Genomic DNA, 19763 nt, shown 5'->3' with positions numbered 1-19763 from the left:
GTGTCATGAATTGAATGTGTGTATGCACATAGGCGTGTGTTTCATCAGAATCAGCCCTGAAAACTTACAGCCAATTATAAAGAAAGGGTTTCTTTAATAAACAAATGTAGCAGCCACCCAAGTTTGCGCTTTTTTGTAATGATTTTCTCCCTTTCAGTATAACAACACTCAGAGTTAAGTGGTTTTAAAAGCATCACTGTATAAAATTGTAGCTTCCCCTCCCGGTGCAGCCCAACTTAGCTTGTTAAAAGCATAAATAAAAATCTACAATCTCAAGCACTTGGAAAACAAGTTGGCTGATTTTCCTTCACTCGGACTGCTCAGCTGGGAAGAGTTTTCCACATGTCTTGTAAGGGAAGCTTTTGTGCACTGCTGAGATAACAAAAAAACAAAGCAAAACTTCTCCTGGCTGTTCAGAGCTCTTTCTGCAAGCTAGACTCACTAGGCTGGGAGGGAGGGATTCAAAAAAACCTAATGGCAGTAAATCCTCTATAAAGTAATTTCCTGGGGGGTATTCCCCCAAAAAAGACAAGCCCTGCACACTGCTAGGCCTTGTAAGGAGTGGTAAACATGGTTATGGTGCTGCTTCCAGACAGAGCTGAGCATCCCACCTTGCTTTGAGCCAGTCTGTTGAATTTTTGGCTCTTACAAAAAAGAATATTTTGGGTCCTTCTGAGCAATCCAAGCAGGGGAGCTCTTTTTTTGGTGCCCTGTGGTGAGTTGTCTCCCATCCTCCATGATGCCTGCAAAAATCGGTGCTGGGCTTCAGGGAAATGTGAATACTCCACTCTCCCCTGGCAGAGAAAAGCTGCCAATGCCCCCTTTCCCTTTCTCCATGGGGTAGGAGCAGCTCCCAGTGCCATCTCCCCTGCAGCCCTTTCAGGAGTGCTGTGGGGCAGGAGGAGCAGCCAGTGCTGACAGGGTCTGTCTCACCTCCACGCTCGTCCCTCCAGGGCTCACAGCCAGAGCACACCTGCTCCTCTGGAAGGAAATCTGCCCAAAGGGCTCCCCAGCAGCAGACTGAGGCCACTGAACTTACACGGCTGCTGGATGTTTGTTGCATTTTGGGTTTCTTGGGAATCATGCCAGAAAAAGACTTCCCACAATGACACGTCTTGTGTTTTTTTTGTTAAACTTCCTGATCGATATTCCAGGAGAGCCTTATTGACAAGTTAATAATTAATAACTTATTCATGATTGCTCAAACAGCAGCTAAACCTGAATCTTTGTATCTCTGTGGAGTACTCCCCTTGATCCAGCAAAGCAAGAACAAGCAGTGCTTTTCTCCCTCCCATGGTCAGTTGCTCTCAGGTTTGTTTTGCAAACTGAACACAGTGAAATGAAACAAAAACTTCTCCTTTCTCCATCCCCTCTTCCCCATGTCATCCTTACATTTCTCCACCCCTAACCTGCCCAAATGTCTTCTACTGAAAAGGTTAAAAGGTTAAAATAATTTAAAATTTGAAGTTACATTTGTAAAGCAGCTCTTTGGTTTCCATAAGACGGGAAATATTCCTATCTCTCCAGAAATGATGAAAGATGAGCAGCAATTGTTACCTAGTTCTCAAGAAGTGCAAGTTAACAGGCCAGAAAAGTAAATCACATTTCTTTCTTGCTAAGTGGTTATCTCCCACACAAGAGGATCACTTAGAGCTCACTGACATAACTTATGTGCATTGCTTTTCCAGGTTTTTTCTGAATTCAGAAAAATCTTTTGTTCCTTCACCAACATACCAATCTCACCTACATGAACAAGTATGAAGATCACAAATTGTAGTCTCATGTAAACTGCTTCTAATCACTCTCACTAATTAGAATGCCATTAACTTAATCAGAAATACTCTAGTCTAAGGTGAAGCACCAAAGAAGGTCCAGCTTCCTTATCACACTGTGTTTTTACGAAACCGAGAAGACTTTCACCTCTGCTTAGATTGAATCAAACACAACACAACTTTCCACCCTGCAAAAAAAGCCAAATAAGAAAACTTACAGGCATGAGTACAGCAGAGGATCCTGGCATGGTAGGGTTGGGCAGGGTGCCAGGCATAGAGGCAGGCATAGGCTGTCTTTGTCGGTTGTGTAGGTGCAGTAGTGAAGACAGAGAACCTGGGACAGGCCTAGAAGAAAGGAAAAGAAAAGAAAGTTGTCATGGGCTGTGGAGACCAAAACAAGCCTTACCCTGCCAGCCATTGGTAGGCACAGGCAGCTCCAGACAAGCAGGCACAGATAAACCAATCCAGGATTTGTCCTTTCCTGCATAAATCAGTGGAACATAAAGTTTTTGAGAAGAGGATGAATCACCTTCCTTATTCTCTTCATCAGTTAAAGCTCCAGCATAGTTCATCTGATATAACATGAATGTAAACCTATCAGCTGGTCTCAGCCTCAGCACCTCTGCACAGCATAGTGGCTAGAAAAAGATAGTATGAAAAAGATTTTCTACAGACAAACCAGAAAAATCTGCTGGCATTAGTGCAGTGCTTTAAGTTTAGCCCTCAGGAACAAAAATATCTGGATGATAGTTTCGCAGACTATGACGGAAAATTAACCACTCTTAAATTAATTTTGAAATTGTATCACCTGTAAATAAGCTGCTCTAAAATGAGGATTTCAAATCACTCTTGACAATCTCTCCTGTGAAAATGTACCAAGCCTTTGTTCCAAAACAAAAAATTACTAATTTTAACACTTAGCACACCACCAGGACACAAAAAATGGGAAAGACAAAAAAAAGAAGAAATAAATTTAGGAAAATTACATTCAGATTAAGCAGTTTATGAAAGCAAAACATATCGACTACAGAAAAGCAGAGTGAATTATTTTGGCAAAAGGGGTTCAAAAGATTTAGAAGGATTTTTTAAAGTACAGCACAGGGAAAACTGCATGTGAGAAAGCAAGCCCACTTACAAAGAGAATCATAAAATTAATGGATTAAACAATGCTGGGACTACACTTTGAAAAAAGCCATTAAGAATGTGACCTTGGGAATTATCTTAGCAGTTTTTTGTTGGTTTGGGGTTTTTTTTAGTTTTGAAGTGTGAGTTGCTTGAAGTTTTGGGTGAGTGTAATTTGCTACCTTTTCAAGCTTTCAAAAACCTTGAAAATAATTTTCACACACAGTGCCTCGACAAACACTGAGAGTACAAGTAGGTGTGTTAAATTCTCAGAGAACAGGATGCTTTTCTGTACAGCACATGATTTAGGCTGTTTATTAGGAAGGAGAGTTGCCCCTAAAGGTACAAGACGACTGGAGAAGAGGGTGCATAATCTGGGAGTTTGAGGAACCTCTGCAGAGGCAATCATGGCAAAAGCCTAAGATGTTCAGAGCCTTTAAACATCACGGCTGATTTGAAGCCTTGGCAAAAGCATCCTTTTCTTCAGTGATCAATCCACAGCTAGCCATAAAAGCCTCAAAACTGGGCTGAGCTGGTCAAGGGAAGCAGAGTCATAACCCTAGAGGAGCAAGAGGTAAGACTATCCTGCTTGGCCTGAACTGTGTCACACCAAATGATGGGGTTTTGCCCCTCCAATTGCAAGTGGTACTGGCAACAATGAATACATACAATCCTCCTCTAGCTTTAGCTGTCATTTCCAGCTATCAAACATTGTGTAAAAGCCCAAAGGCTGTGAGTGATGGGATACATAGACATCCAGTTTGGAGGGCACCACATCCAGGCTCCTAAACTGTAGGTCCCTGTCTGATGGCAAAACCACCTTCTTCTGACATACAAGTCTCCTTCTCTTTTGCCAAGACTTCAAACCACCTAATCCCCTTTTCTTTAAAACTCCCCAGTATTTCCCATCCTTGGACTTGAAGTCCTTCAACCCTCATGTCTTCAACCCTGTTTCCCTAGAAACATTTCTATCCCAACAAATGCCACCTCAAAATCCTTGCCCTGACAATTCCCTCATACTAAGACACTCTGCTCCTCCCACCCTCCTGCCCTCAGCTGCCCTCTTTTAGCAGCTGCACACAACTGAACCCATCCTTTTGTCTTGGTCCTCTGTGGAGAGAAAAAGCCTGTGTTTTGAAGGATGTTTTAAAAATCCTCCCAGACACATACAGTACTTATTCAGAAGGGGAAGAAAGAAGCCCAAAAATAACAACAAATGTATCTCAGATATAAGGAGTTCTTCCTATTCCTCCCTTGTTATCTGCTGATGGAGGAATGTGATGTACTAACATCTTCATATCACCTTAAAAAAACTCAAGACAACATTTTCCAAATGTATGGTGTAATCCTGGGAGAGAGTGCAGTAAGTTCTGTGAGGGAGCATGATTGAATTTCTGGGATATGCAGCTCTACAGTCAGCTCAGCACATGGGCTGAGCCTGGGGTGCCATGGAGGTGGCATAAGTGGAATGGATGCATTGCAGGAAAAATGGGCTCAGAAAATATACTCAAAGTACACAGCCCCTGACCCATTCTGCTGTCCACCTAAACTCAGCTGCTCCGTGTACCGGCACTCATTCACACATGAAGACTTGACAAATCAATAGGACAGGGTCAAAATAGTGTGAAAAGCAGATACAGTGCTCTTTTGAAAACAAAAAAGTGAGGAGCTATTGGGTTGAATGTGAGAAGGAGATCTTAGTTTGGTTTTTAGAGGCTGTGATGATCCCTACAGGGATCTACTTCCCACTGGCCCATCCTCACCAGAACTACTGCCCTGCAGAGCAGATGACAAACTCTAACAGGTCTTCTCTACCTCATGCTTTAAAGTCTGTGTGCCAGATGGAAGGGCTGGAGCCCCATGTTGGGGCATTTGAGGGGCAGAACAGAGTGGGCTGCAACCCCAGCTGGGGATGCCCATGGGGTTTCCTCCCAGACAGTGGGTGGTAGGAGTGGACAGGAAAGGAGGAAGCACTGGTGCACTCTCCTGCCTGGCCTGGAATGAGACTGAGGTGTGCACCCACCTGCCCACTCTGCAGTCCTCTGAGTCCACCAGCTCAGATGTGTGGGAACTTAGATCAAAGGAAGAGAATCTATGGGAACTGCACTGGCCTGAGCCATGCATTCAATAAAAATACCTCTTGAGTTTTCAGTGGGGTCAAAGTAAAACAAGCATCATGAAAAGAGCCCCCCCCCCTGTCCCTTTATTCATTCTGAGAGTGCCCTACATACAGACCCTTTGTACAATTCACCAGTTTCCTAATAAGCTAAGGTGTTAGGCTGTTTGACAGGAACTTCTTTTGGCCTGACCTATACAATTTGCGCAAGTGATTCTCAAGGGACTGCATGGTTTGGGTTTTGCTTATATGTTCCTGAGCCAAAAAAATTTCCAAAATTGCTTTAATGAGTTTGGGAATATGGGGCATGGGAAAAAGGGAATTATTGGTATTTATTAAAATGGCAAAGAAGCTTCCTTGATGCCCCCAGTTTTACCTTTAACACTGCTTCATTTTAGGGGAAAGCACATACTTTACACTTAGCTAGAGGGGAAAAAAATCTTCAGTTCTTCAAATATTTTTTCTTACTACACTCCTGCTAGTCTGTTCCCAAGTCTGCTTTTTAAAAGAGGTGCAGAGCAGTCAGAGAAGATTTGCACCTCAAGGTTGAGTCTCTTTGTTGAAAAGCCTGCAGTGCTCCTGCCATCGATAAAAATGCTACATAATGCACTCTGGATTCCCCCCTCCCATATCAGGGAAACTGACATTGGCCAGTACTCATGGATATCTCCATGGCATCTACACTGAACACAGGTCATGGATTTAGCATGTGCTCCTATACACTCACTCTCACAGAGCTCAGAAAATATCTATGGCACAGAACCATACAGACTCAGATACTCAATTTGTCTAAGACATCTCTTCTGAGGACAACACAATCTCTTTTGTTGTTGCTTTCTATCTGGCAGCAAAGACAGTCAGTGAGAGTTTATAACTGTTATTTTTTGGTGGACATATTGAATCTGCTCCTCTCTTTGTAAATGCTGATGATGTACTGCCTGCAGACTGTCAATCAATATTGCTGACTGGGAGATTTTCATTCCTTGGCACCTGTGTTGCTAAATAAATAGGGCTGTTGGGCAAACAGCCCACAGATAAAGGACATATAAGATAGAGAACTGGCAGATGCTCAACCTCACTGAAAATCTGGCTACCCGTGAAATTTTTCCAAAATTTAGGAATTTTTACTGTGTTCCAGCGGAAGCCTGCTATTGAATATGATGGGGTCTCAGCCAGCATTTGTACACTTTGGGTGTATGTGGCCTGGATAGTCAGCATTACAGTGGCTCATTAAAATACCACATGCTAGCCAAGCTGCTGTAACTGACCACGTGGCTCTTCTTCCTCTGCATGGCCGTGCTAACACCATGAGTCACTCTTACTAACATTTAAACCGGTGGGTGGTACCCTGCTAAGCCATGGTGACTCGATCATGTTCCATCATATGATTCTACCCAATGATTAAGGATAACTCCTCTAATGTAATCAAATATCTAGGATATATACTTCAGTGTCTGCCTCCTTGATTAATACCAAATACTCTGTCTGACATGATGCAATTGATGCCTGATGACTAAACACTACACTTGTCTATTAAAAGACTAGGCTTCCCTTAACTTGAAGTCTTCAAGGACAATTTGGGCAGATGACAATTTGTTGCTGAGCTCTCATAAGAGTAGGTTCCTACTCACCTATGCAAAAGGACTGATGCTATTTAAAGTATCACTGCAAAAGGTTTTCTACTATGGTAAAGCACTCCAGGTCAGTGGGTCTTACCATGACATCTCTCCTGCTCCTTACTCCCCCGCACGTAACATTCATGCAAGGTCATCAAGAATACCTACATCACAACCCCGTTTGTTCCACTTCAGCTAGCTCTGGTGTGGAAAAGTTTAGCCAAAAGTATACCAAGTTGCGCTGGAGTAAAGGAACTCTTCTCTTGACTTTCCATAGCCTTCAGATCCAGCCAGCTCACACCAGAGCAGCCCACAGGCTGTGCTGTGGGAATTTGCCATGTCAGCTCAGCACTGCCTGAGGGATCTCTGTACCACACTGCCAGTTACACAACACACTTGATCAGACTTTCATCATTTTTATATATTTGTATAAACATGCATGTATCTACATATTTATTACAACAGTGCCTAGAAGCCTTGGTTTAAAATAGTGAGGTGGGTGAGGTTCTGCCCCAAAAAGTTTGGAGATCAAGGAGAAAATGAGGGAGAGTGAGTAGAAGCAATAGGAGACAGAGGTGAATAAGGCATCAATGATATCATTATAACCAATGTAATGAGGAGCAATCACTGCATGCCAGCAGCCTGGATCTTTTCAAGGAATGTCATTATGTGAATGTGGTTTGGGTGGCTTTCAGGCTGAAGCCCCCAAGTAGTCTACCCTACCAAGAATAAGCACAGCTGGCTGCAGTCTACCCTCTGAAAGTTCATTGACAGCCAGGTACTGTCACAATTAAACATTTCATTGCAGAAAGTAACTTTCCTGGAACATGTGTTTCCACAGACCAGCTGCAAGCTGCTTTTACAGCAGCTACTGCAGCCAGAGTACCTGGCCCAAGTGCTGTCATGGACCTTCAATATTTGAATAATTTAGTCAGAGGCAAAGACATGGAGAGGATGTTTTAATCTGAGAAATGTGTTGAACTGGAGGGGCTGCTTCATTTACTGCTTGTCTGCTGGTTTTTGATCCACACTACTATTATTTAAGCCTACCAGTCAAACTAGGGCTTTCCTTATTCATGATCTATTTTTTCCCACCCTCAAAGTAGGGCAGTTGTGTCTAGTTTCAATTTATCCATTTGTTGTTCAGAGGAGGAAAGAAAAAATAAACACAAGGGAAAGCAACAGCAAAGCATCAGACCAGTACTTGGAATACCTCACATAGTTGCAAGGGACCTCACCTGACCTGCTGTATCCCATGTTTAACGATGTTTTAATCACATCACCACCAGACAGCCAAGCTTTCCAAGAAGTGGGAGGTTTGTGTCACCAGGATTTTTCAGGGAGTCAAAGCATATTCAGGGGAAAAGAAAACTGGCACCTAGAATTCATGGCTCCCTGCCAGCCCAGTAAAGATCCTTGTTTGTATTTCTCAGATAATTCAGACATCTGCATGATGTGGGCAGATTATTATTATCAGTAGCAGACATTTATACTGTGGTGGTGCCCAAAGGTCCCAGTTGGGACCAGGACCCCGTTGAGCCTGGCACTGTACAAACACAGATAAGAGACAATTCATACAGAGCATGTTTATATTCTAGGGACACAAACCAGATGAAAAGTAGAAGAAGGAGATAGAACACACAAGCAAATAAATATGCTAAAGAATTTGAGACAATTTAGAGGCACAACTCTGGTTGCCTTTTTGTTTCTTTGTGTGTTTTTTTATTTAACCAGGTATGCTCAGAAATGACAGGACCGAGAAAGTTTGCAAGAGGAAGGGAGTAGCTAAGACTGAGACACAAGAAGGGCAACACTCTAGAGAGTGAAAATTGTGGCTCATAACTTAGAGGATTTGGGAAGCATCCAGACAAAGCTATGCTTTCTGTAGAGATTTTTAATGAGGTGTGCACGTGTCTTCATGCATTTTTTACCTTTAGGTTTTTTCCCAGTGTTGGACAAGAAGAGATTTCTTCCTGGGAAAGAGAAACCAGCTGATGGTAAAAACACTGGCAAAGTGAAAGTGATGCTTGACACTGTAATGAGGAACTGGAGGACTGAGATAAGATAAGGCTAAGCTTCAAAAAGTCTTAAAGACAAGAAGCTTGATTCAGAAGTGAAGGGAAAGCCCATGTAAGTGTCTCTGAAGAGCTGGCACAATTAAGGTAACAAGCTATACATCAGCCCAAAGGAAGAAGGAATTCGGCAGCAAGCATTACAAAAGGAGCAAGATGCAGCATGCAGATGTGAAATGATATGAAATGGAAGCCAAAAGCAACTAAAGAGGTGTTATTTCTCAATTCAAATATCCCTCAGTGTCACCTGGGAAGAAGCTGTTCGTTGGAAACAAAGCAACTCCATCAGAAATGTATTCTTGATCACTTGTTCTAATACACAAGGACAGAACACCCAAATGAAGGGAAAGAATAAGTAAAACAAACAAACATACAACCAAAAGAACCAGTCAGAGAATGGATATATATCTCTCCAGTAAAATTCTATCATCCTGTGGAAAAATGCCTTCAAAATGTGTTTAGAACTCTGTACTTCTCACCTGAGCTTGTAGGAGAAAAGCCGCACAAATCAGCAGCCCCATCATGTATTTAGTGAGCCAAAGTCTATTTAAAGTTTTAGTCAATGATAAATCTTGCCTTTAGAAACTCCAGTTCTGCTAATGCCACCTATATTTCCTGAACACATGTTTAAGGAACCTCTGCAAATTCAGCACAAGTACGAGGACCAGCAGGCCTTGGAAGCCTCACAAAACCCATTAACATTTGCCTTTTGGCTCTTACAGGTCTTAGAAACTGCTGGTTTCAATCTTTCTTTCCCTCTAAATATTTCACTGGGTCTTATTGCGTGACCCATTACAAGAAAAATAAGAAAAGCTAGAATGGTTTCTTAGACTATAACCTCCTTGGAGAAGTTTATGTTCTGTACAGTGTTATGCACACAGCTGGAGCTCACAAATGATATGTGAAGGATAATGGCATAGTTAAAGCAAAACAGGGAAACACTGCAAAAGGCAGGTTCAAGGATAATAAAGAACTACCCCATATAAAAACACATTCTTGCATTATAATAAGAAAAAAAAAGAAGTAGGATTAACCGAAAAAACTGCAGCATAAATATGATTTGATCATAAAAGCAAGCAGCGATGTCAAACTGATTCCACTGCCACCACAGTCTCTCAGCACAGACAGAACCAAGCTTAGTTCTTCAGGTAAACAAAGGATTTTTCAGCCTCACAAATAAAGGTGTATTATTTTTCATTGAAAAATTAGGTATATACTTAACACACAAATACATGAAATGGCAGTTGACTTAAAACCAGGAATAATAATGGCAATAAAACTTACATAAACACTTTTTATCATGACCATTCTTTTTAAAATTTGGGCTTAAGATTCCAGCCTGACAAGCAAAATCAAGAAAATTTGAAAATCTGAGGTTCACTGAGAAAAATATCAACAGGTTAAACAGCTGGAAAGAAACCTACACACAGCATCCATGTAAAGTGACAACTGAACACTAGTAACTCTTCTGCCAGGTTTGGGCTAACTAAAGGTGCTGGAGCCCTCATTTACTCAAGTGACTCCTTTCACACATGTGTTACAGCAGTGCAAATGGATTTTATTTGACCTTCACAACTTTGCATCTGAAAGGGATAGTAGGCTGCAAAAACGATGGAGAAAAAGTACTTTTTAAAAGAGTTTTAAAGGACTGAGAGTGTCTACAGGGAGCTCTCACTGATTGCTCACTACCAACTGATTCCTATACTGGAAATGAGGTAAAACAAATTTCTCAAAATTGTCTTTCTATTTACCATTATTATTTGGACCAGCACAATTTAATAGAAATACTAAGATAAAAGAGCTTTGTAAACCCTCTTTATAATAAAAATATTTAAAAAATCTTTTTGAAGTGATTTATTTTTCGTTTTCTTTTTTCTTTTTTTTTTTTAACTTCCCAAACAATGCAGAAGTTTGTCTCTGAAAATAAGATGGTGAATTACAGCAAAGTTATGAAAACAAAGAACCAACAGTTTCTCCAGTGCAGGCTTGTTACCATGAGCTAATAATTCCAGACTTTAAGCAAGCTGAGCCTCTTTTTTAATAACTGCATGCCTCTAGGCAAAGTATTTCTACTAAAAATTATTGAGGCATGGAACAAGGCAAGGTGTGTGAGCTAATGTTGGATTGTTCAGCTACTAAACCAACTCCTATAGCAATGAGCCTGCACTGAACTGACAGATTATTTCTCTGTATACACTTGTATAAACATACTGCTTAAGGTCGAAATCTGTGTAAGCTTTCTTTTCAATTAAAATGTCAAAGATGACAGCACATGTTTTCACTGTCCTTCACAGGATGATGGATGCTGTGGCAGCAGTTTCATGCACCCGTGTTCCAGAGATGTTTGCCTGCCTGGGTGTCTAAGAAAGATGTACTTGCTGATGTCTTCATGTGCCTGCAGGCAGACAGCACTGCTGTACTAATACTTTGGGTGGCTTTACCTCTCTTGACTTTTTCTTCCTCAACATTGCCCCTGTGGGCTCCCACATCCAACGGTGTAAAAGTTGGAGCAGAAGGTTGCCGTGCGCAAAGAGAAAAGGGAAAAGGATCCTGCATTAATTAATCAAATTAAGATTGCTAGTTAAACGAAGGCTTTAAATGGCAGTCCAGTTTCTAGTCTTGGCTAATTCAGTTAGGTCCCCACAGAAAAACAGCTGCTGTGGGTAGTCCACAAAAAGACAAAGTAGACCCCAAAGGAAACTTCCAGCATTTTAAATATAAAATAGTATTAATCAAAAGGCGATTAATCTGAATCTTCACTCTTGTTCAGCTCCATATTAATAAACTAATAAAACTGTAGCCATCAGTTTCTCATTCATGACCATCAGTCTAGAGCTTGTACAAAGACCGTGGCTCCAAGTGTTGCTGAGTCTCAAGACATGTGCCAGTACAACTCACAGCACAGGCAGCCCCAATGCTATGGCTGGGCACAGAGCAGAGTTTGATCACAGTTTTGCTAGAAAATAGATTGACTAAAGAAAACAGACTAAATTAGAGAAAACCAGTCCAGCATCTGTCACTGGCAGATTCAGTGTGTCTCCTGCTGACAAGTCACAAGTCTTCTGTATCCACTATGGAAAGCAGAGTTTGCTCTGGTTAGCAGAGCACAGTCACTAATGAAGACAGTATGTAGATGTATATACATGTGAGATTGTTTATTTACTGAGATTTAAATTCTACACTCAACACTAAAAATACTGTAAAAGTAAAACATACTGTAGAAATCTTAAAGAAAGGCATTATAAAAGATCATTCTACATGATTTCCTAAACAAAACAGGAAATAAGAAAAATTGAAAATTAGAAGCCTGAAAAACTCTCAGATGATACATGACATCAGCATCAGGCCAAAATCCAGCTCTTAATCCTATCCTTTAACAAGAATGCCATAGGGAAACTCTGTGCTTTTACACACTCATTGCTTCCCAAGCACTTCTGCCTCAGCACATTGTTCCTGCAGTGCCAACCTCTCTCTACAGCCTAGAGGAAAGTTAGCACAGCCCACCATGGTCACAGCCCCAAATATGCTCTCTGTCTCAAAGCTGCTGGTTGTTTCACTGGGTGGCAGTGGGGGAGGAGGCAGAGGAGCACATTCATGAGGCTGTTCTCTCAATTATCTGTTCAGCAAGTCATCGCCAGGTGTGAAAATATTTTAATGCTGCCAAATAGCTATGCATCTTCAGTGACCTCTTCCCACCCCCAACCCATTTCACTGATTCCCTTCAAACTTTCATGAAGATCAAAATGAATATATGCCATTTCTTGGGAGGAACCTTTGCACATGCTTCATCTCTTAAACATGCTAAAAATCCCAGCTGACAGCTATATTAGTACAAATTATGAGAAGCACAGGGAAGAGGTGAATCTCAAGGCACAAAGAAGAAATTCATGGAGAACTGCTGCAGCTGTACTTCAACAGAGATCAGCTCCAAGCCAGTGTTGTTTGCTCTTGTAATTTAAAGGATTCACAATGCCTTCTCTGCTTACCTCTCACTGGGACATATCCACTGATTGTGAGCATCAGTCAAAGAAAGAGGAATCACAAACGCAGTTTTTACATAGCTAAGGCAAATCACACAGAAAGGTGGAAATCATGGTAGCTGCTATTTACTAATAAATTCACGTAGCACAATCCCCAAGAAATGTGTGCTCCAGAAAAATACCCACTACAGGTAGTGGCTGCGGGAGGTTTTGCTGACACTTAGCTGCTGACACAGGCCAGCAAAGGTTTCCAGCAGTGCCCAAAGGGAAGCAATGATAGCAAATAAAAGCCATTGTCCACTCATGTCCAGCCACAGATACATGAGAAAATTTCTCTCTCTACGCATGCATGAATGCTAAGAGAGACAGCAAAAAAGAGCAGGCATTGAAGAGAGGTTATTTTATTCTACCAACAAAGTGTACGTTGTCATCATAATTCCCAGTCACTATCCGTGCCCACTCCCTCTCTTTTAAGTACTGGTTCAAGCAGGAACCTGCAGCTAATTTTGAGGTTGGGGTTCATTTGTTTTCACATCAATGCAATTAATTTCCACTGGAAAATGCATCTCAGGCATTCAATCAGAATAGGCCTAAAATAATTCTGAAAAGCTCATCTGTCTCCAATCTATATAATGTTTTAAAAATTGGATGCATGCCCTGCAATAACATTGCACTTCACAAAGCTTAAAGCTCTAAACTTGAGGGTATCAGTTACATTGAAACTGTACTAAATTAAAACATCCAGTTTCTGGTTTGCATTGATTTATAAATATCGACAAAACTACTATTGCAGTCATTACCACTTTGGGTGCTCTGAGCTGAATTTTCAACAGTTCAGGGTTATTTTCTTTCTTATTGTGGCTACAGTAGCCTTTCAAGTTATAGATCAAATTTCAGATAATATGTAAATCTTAAATCTTGGTTTAAGAAAAATGCATACAAACCAGCCAATAAACATGATAAAAAGCAGCAAGTCTAAGTGACCAGTAATGCAAATATCAAAGCACACTTGTTTTTTTTACTCTCTAGCTTACAGCAGAAAGGAACTGTTATGAAATGTTCTAAATAGAAGCAAGTGGAAATTGAATAAAATATGAAAAGATAAGTATCTCTAAGCTGGTTTTTTTAACCAGGAATTTGATGTTCTCTTTTGAGTTATTCTTTAAAATGAGCCAATCAATAATCATATTCAAAAATTTTCTCCTAAAAATATTTCCACTTTATTCTATGTGGTGTTCTTCAAAATGTGCCTATTTATGACCAAATTATTGCTGAGGAAATATAAACCTGAAAAAAAAGAGACCTCATGAGCTGTAGCCCAGTTAACACAATCGTTTGAGAAAACAAGAATAGAATGAATACATCAACAGCAAGAGAGCCAATTCTCAATGGTGTACAGCACATAGCTTTGCCAAAGACAATGGATTTAAACCAACTGGGAATCTCAGTCATACACACACATGCACGCACACTCCATAAACAGACAGTATATAACATGCACTACATCCACTTGTAAAACAAGCTTTGACACCACCCTGTGTCTTATGCTTCAAAAGAAAACAAAAATCCCCATCTTCCACTTTGACATCTGTGGACTGCTACCAAGTAATTTGTCCTGATCCCTGGTGATGATTAGCTTGTGAAGTGAAGAAAAGGGATCACCATAATATTAACAAAATTTCTCCTGGCCAAACTCCACCCTTGTTCTTCTTAATACCATCACTGAAGCCTATGCTGATCTGCAAAGTACCTTTCCACCATTCTGTTGAGCCTATTTGCCTTGTGCAGTTGAGTTGAGAAAGACAAGGAGAGGTGACAGATGTTCTTTTGGGCATAATGCTCTTGCCATTGAAGTTCACAGGAGTGCTGCTAATACAGTCATTTAGAACAGAATGAGACACATAAAAACGTATGACCCCTATGAAGACATTTTCCTAAATTATACCCTGAATACTGGCTTAATGCCTGCTAATGACATGCTACATCCTACTAAGAAAAAAAAAGGTTATTTTACATCTTTACCTTCCAATTTGTACTCATGTGTTTGGTTTACTGCTTCATAGATGGGGTTTTTTTGTTTGTTGTTTGGAGGGTTTTTATTTTACCTTATCTTTCTCTTGAAAGAAATGCTGTCTTAAAGAGGAAACATTTTCCCAAACCAGAACTTTGTGTTGAAGATTAAAATAACACCCTTTGCACCAGTTTTGAGTAAAGGGCTTAGTGGTCAATAGAAAGTCATGTTAAAAAAGCTCAGGTTGTCCCGCCAGCTTCCAAGAGTCTGCAGTATGAACTAACAGACTGCTAATTATTTATTTAATGTCTTTACATGAACCATAAGTGTTCATGCATACTCCATGAATTGTCACAGTTTGAACTTGTTACTTTTTTCCTCCACTTTTTCCCCTTTGAGAACTGCCACTGAAACAACGCTTTAACTAGAAAGTTGCCATACCAGGAGAAGTAAAAGAGCAGCATTATGATCAGCAGTGACAAAAGCTGAGTCATGTGAATTTGAAAATCTGTGGGTACTGGATAACTTTATGATATTTTATCCCATGGTTTTCAACACAATATTCAGCAAGGAGGAAATAATCCTTGCATAAAATACTTCAAAAAGGCCAGGTTGACCAGGCTAGAAGGAGCTCTCTTGCTGTGTTTGCACATTTGAAGTAATGCCAACGATCCAGACATGACCTGAGTCTCGTGTAGATACGCAGGATTGAAAATGCCCTCCCAGAAACACAAGCATTGTTTCAACTCCCACCAACTCCCAATGCTGCAAAACCCAACTCCAAAGTACCCCTTTTCAGTGAAGTGCCACTATAGCCATCAGAATCAACTGCAGCATTTGCATCAAGAGTTTCCAGATTTAAACTGTGGGAACGGGTAGGCTGGAGCTGTCAGTGGAAGGCCTCTGACAATGTAATTTGTTTGTCCTGCTGGCCTGACAGTCAGTGCCTGCTGACAGTCAAGAAACATTAGTTGGTTTTGTGAGGCTTTCTTCTTTTTTTTAACTGCTTGGAGCAGTTGGGAGGGCAGAGGAAAACAACTCAACTTAGGGAGGGGACAAAGCAGAAGATGAATAATGGAAAGGAGATGTGTCCTTTTCCAGATGTCTCCTATAAAATAAGTGTTTGTCCCATGCACCGTGAGACACATCAATGCGCTGCAGGTGAACATGTTAAAAAATATTAACTTTACCTAAACAGCAAAGTGGCAGCTCCACTCAGTTTGCACTAACATCATATCTATTTGCTTTGGTCACAGGGAGCCAAATATTTTACTGATCTGGTTAAAATATCTCAACAGTCACATAAATAGACTCAGTCAAAGCCTGTTGCATCACCTGCATTTATTTTTTACTGTTAATATTTAGCAATGGAAGAAAGATACAGATCTGTGCTCTATACACTTGCCATCTCCAACAGTATGATCTCAGCTCAGAGAGCAGCAGGAATTTGCACAGCAGTGAGTATGGCTGATTTCCAGAGGTCGGAAGCCATGGCTTACTCACTCTGCTCCACATTTTCTGCTGTTGTTCTATTTCTTTCTTTTTTTTTTTAATGGGAAAGGCAAATATGATGAGCATAAAGAATAGGAGCAAAGTCAGATTGCAGGTCAGCAGCATGTTTGTATTTTATTTTCCCCTGGTCTCTGTATTTTGTGAAGCATGGATTTAGACCTTGCATTAGCCTACCAGATAACAAGTCCTTAAAATGCCTCATACATAAAATTTGACGAGAAACTAAGCATTTAGGAATATGTGTACCTTTAGACCAGAAATCTGTCTTTATCTCTCTATAGCAACAAGCCATCTGAATCAACAACATTGCACCTTGTATAAATCTGACCCAGTCCATGTAGGATATGTAACAAAGGTAATATGTGACTTGAGAAAAGAAAATGCAGCAATATGTATTCAAGACACTTTGTATTTGGCAGACAGATACAACCAGCTGTTTATTCTTCAGTTTGTGGCTATACATCTACTGGGACATCCCCCACCCTGTAAACCTTGCTTAGCTCCTGGTCTTATTTACAGTGTAGATTTAACCCTAAGTGATGGATAAGCACAGTGCTTGGGATTTAAAGTTAAGTGTCATTTAGTATAATTTTTGACATCTCCACATATTATAATACACAGCTTTTTCACAGGGGACTTAGGATCTGATCTTAATTTGTAGTAGAGTTATGGTCACAATAAATGTCTATTTCATATATTCATAAGAAGCCTCTAATGCAAATGGAAATAGAAAGTGGCAGTTTTCTTGTAATTACAAAGCCATGTATGTAAAACACACAGTACAGATCTGTTCCACATGCAAACCCATTATCAATCCACCATTGTGCCCTGGTTCCTGCCCTGGCAGCAGGCACTCCCTCTCATGCTGAACAGTCTCAGCAGGTATTGTAGCTTGCATAATAAAGGAACAGGTTATGAAATCATTAGCACCTCAGCTGAGGCTGCCACAGGGATGCCCCTCTGTGTTCATTGTGAAATGTTTCTTTGGCAGCTGCATCCTGGAAGCGTATTTGGATGTTGTTGCTTCAGCCTTGCCACACAGAGTGGAAAGCAAGCCAGGGTTTTCATGTTCTGAACTTAAGAGCAGAGGATGGAAGTCTCTCAGGTCCACCTCTAGGCTAATTCTCCCCATTTACACATGGCTAATTCTAGGCTTGAAGACCTCTAGGAAGCCCAGCTGTCTATAATCACACACTCAGAACTATGTAGCCAGTGCTGCCAAGGATCTGAGCCATGCCTAAGGAGGCTGGAAGATATTTCAGCTTTGTCAAACACCACATGTTCCAGCTCCCCTCGTCCTGCAGGCAGCCACTGCTAGTGGTGCTTCAGAGCTGCCCATATGCAGCTGTGGGCTGCCCTCGCCTTGGTTGGAGCCCTGCCTTGGGGTACAGTGCACATCCCATTGGTATTTCCTTCTCCATAAATGCAAGCTCAGGGGAAGCTGTGCCAGTTCAAGCAGTTGAAGCTAAACTCACTTGTCCCTCTGTAGGAGAATCCATGTCCCCAACAGAAAGAAACAAAATCCACAGCCAGTCACTCACTGAGTAAGGCATCTAGGGACCTTTGATGTTCCTTATGCCAGCCTTGAGACCCTTCCTGCTAGTTCCATAAATATTGAAATAATTGGCAAATAAATATTGCCAATGTGCAACATGATCTGGCTCAGGACAGTTTTTTTGGTGACCCTAAAACTGGAGTATTCAGATCTATGAAAAAGGAAAATTGTGCAACTTGAAGGAAACCACTAGCACCAGGTAGGGAGGAGAATTTGTTGAAAGCAGTGAAATTTTACTGACTTGGGTCACCCTGGGGTCTGGTCCACTGGTATTCGCAAAACTTAATTCAGCTTTACCAAATGTAGAGAGAGGGCTTCAAGGGAAGGACCTGTGTCAGGTTCCTGAGCATTAAGTCAAGTTAGCTTGGGTTGCTGTCTTTCTGAATCAATGCACTGGGTCATGATTTAAGTAAGTGAGGGGCTGGAGCTTTTTAAAGCAGCATAAGTAAATAGCTAAGCTTGATGTGATATAAAAAGCACCACAACAGAAAGTAGAACTTAACATAGTAATGAAAACCACTTACCCTTAATCATCCCTGAGACAGTGTTTTTACAACGCTGCTTGATTTATTCAACGAGCAAACATGCCTCCTTTGACTGTTCTAATAACAGGCCATCTCACCCATGCTTGTTGGGAGTTGAGTTCAGAGATTTTTTTAATTAGCATGTCAAATACATTATTTAAATGTCTTTGATGCCTTTTCTTTAAAATTATTTGCTAAGCAATAACTCATATTTATTTGCAAAGAAGACACAGCCTCCGTACCAAAAAAAAAAACCCCAACAAACAAAAAACCAAACCAAACCAAACCAAAAAAAAAAAACCAAAACCAAAAAAACAAAACCCAACTCAAAACACCGCTAGGAAAGTTTGGAAAAGTAAGAGGTTTGGTCACAGGTGTGTAACCAGTGGTGCACGTTGCAGAGTACATTATTGCTTAAAGACTTACTGAAGTCCAGATTCATTGCTGCTGACAAGCCTGCCACTTAGTGTACGAGACTGTATGAAAGGCTGTTTGCTGCAGGATTTATGATGGTGCCCTTACTGTAAACTACCTGTGCTCTGCTCAGCAGCTCCATGCTCCTCTCCAGAGGAAGGGCCTCAGCTTTTGGAAGAGCTGGACTATTTCTCAAGTGAGTACACTCTTGTGATACTGAGGCTAGCCAGACCACAAACTATTTTATTATGTTGTGCAAAAACCTCTGTGCAAAAAAACACTCTTTAATTAAGATAGAGCAACCAGCACTGCGGTTGTAATTACCTTGGACTGCTTTACCCATGGGCATAATGAAATAAAATTGGGGCCTCTATATTTTTGTTTTTAAACTAAGTAAACCCAAATTAATTTATTCAACTCAAACCAGACAGGTTTCTCTTTAAAAGGAAGGCCTATATGGTTGGAGGGGCTGGCGCAGCAGGCGGAGTGACATGCAATGATGACTGTGAACTGCAAACTGCTGGCAAAACATTTGGCTTGCCATTGGTCCATGGCCAGTATTTTCCTTTGTTAATGAATCCCACATCTTTTCTAAGTTAAGCATTTTTTCTTCTCCCCCTTCATTTTATTTGAAACATATTTTAAATATTTTTGTTTTTATGACGTAGTGGAACATGATATGGCCCCCTCCTAACCCTTAATATGAGAAAATCAATTAAAATTTTGACAGTAGGAGCTATGATATAAACATATGGTTTAACTGCTCAGACTTTTTTTTAAGCAACATATCAGGGATCAGTGCAAAGAGAAGTAACAAAATGAGAACTACACATTATGGGATAAAAAGTTTACCAACTGAAATTATAACACAGGCAAAACTTGCTATTCACCAAAAACAAAAAACCAGAAAACTTGTCAAGTTTTGATAGATTTCTTCTTAGATGGAGCATTACATATTTTTCATTTGTGCTCTTTTCTGAGAAAAAAAGGTCATGAAATAAAAATAGTCATTCTGAATTATGTGTTTAATATTTAGTACATCTTATCTCACTCAAAAGACCTTCATTTT

The 19763-nt window shown here is 40.7% G+C and overlaps 1 protein-coding gene across 2 annotated transcripts in view; it reads right to left on the bottom strand.

The window, feature by feature from the left end:
• Nucleotides 1–19763, bottom strand: part of CREB5 (cAMP responsive element binding protein 5) — a 214053-nt gene that overhangs the window by 72602 nt on the left and 121688 nt on the right. For both annotated transcript variants that reach the window (XM_036378763.2, XM_036378764.2), the window contains one exon: nt 1991–2117. In XM_036378763.2, the coding sequence (XP_036234656.1) occupies nt 1991–2117 (127 nt within the window). The remainder of the gene's footprint in view (nt 1–1990; nt 2118–19763) is intronic.

The sequence above is a fragment of the Molothrus ater genome, chromosome 1 (genome assembly GCF_012460135.2).
Source record: "Molothrus ater isolate BHLD 08-10-18 breed brown headed cowbird chromosome 1, BPBGC_Mater_1.1, whole genome shotgun sequence".
NCBI classification, from domain to species: Eukaryota; Metazoa; Chordata; class Aves; order Passeriformes; family Icteridae; genus Molothrus; species Molothrus ater.
The sequence above is the reverse complement of the archived record's forward strand: the minus strand, read 5'-3'. Positions and strand labels throughout refer to the sequence as shown.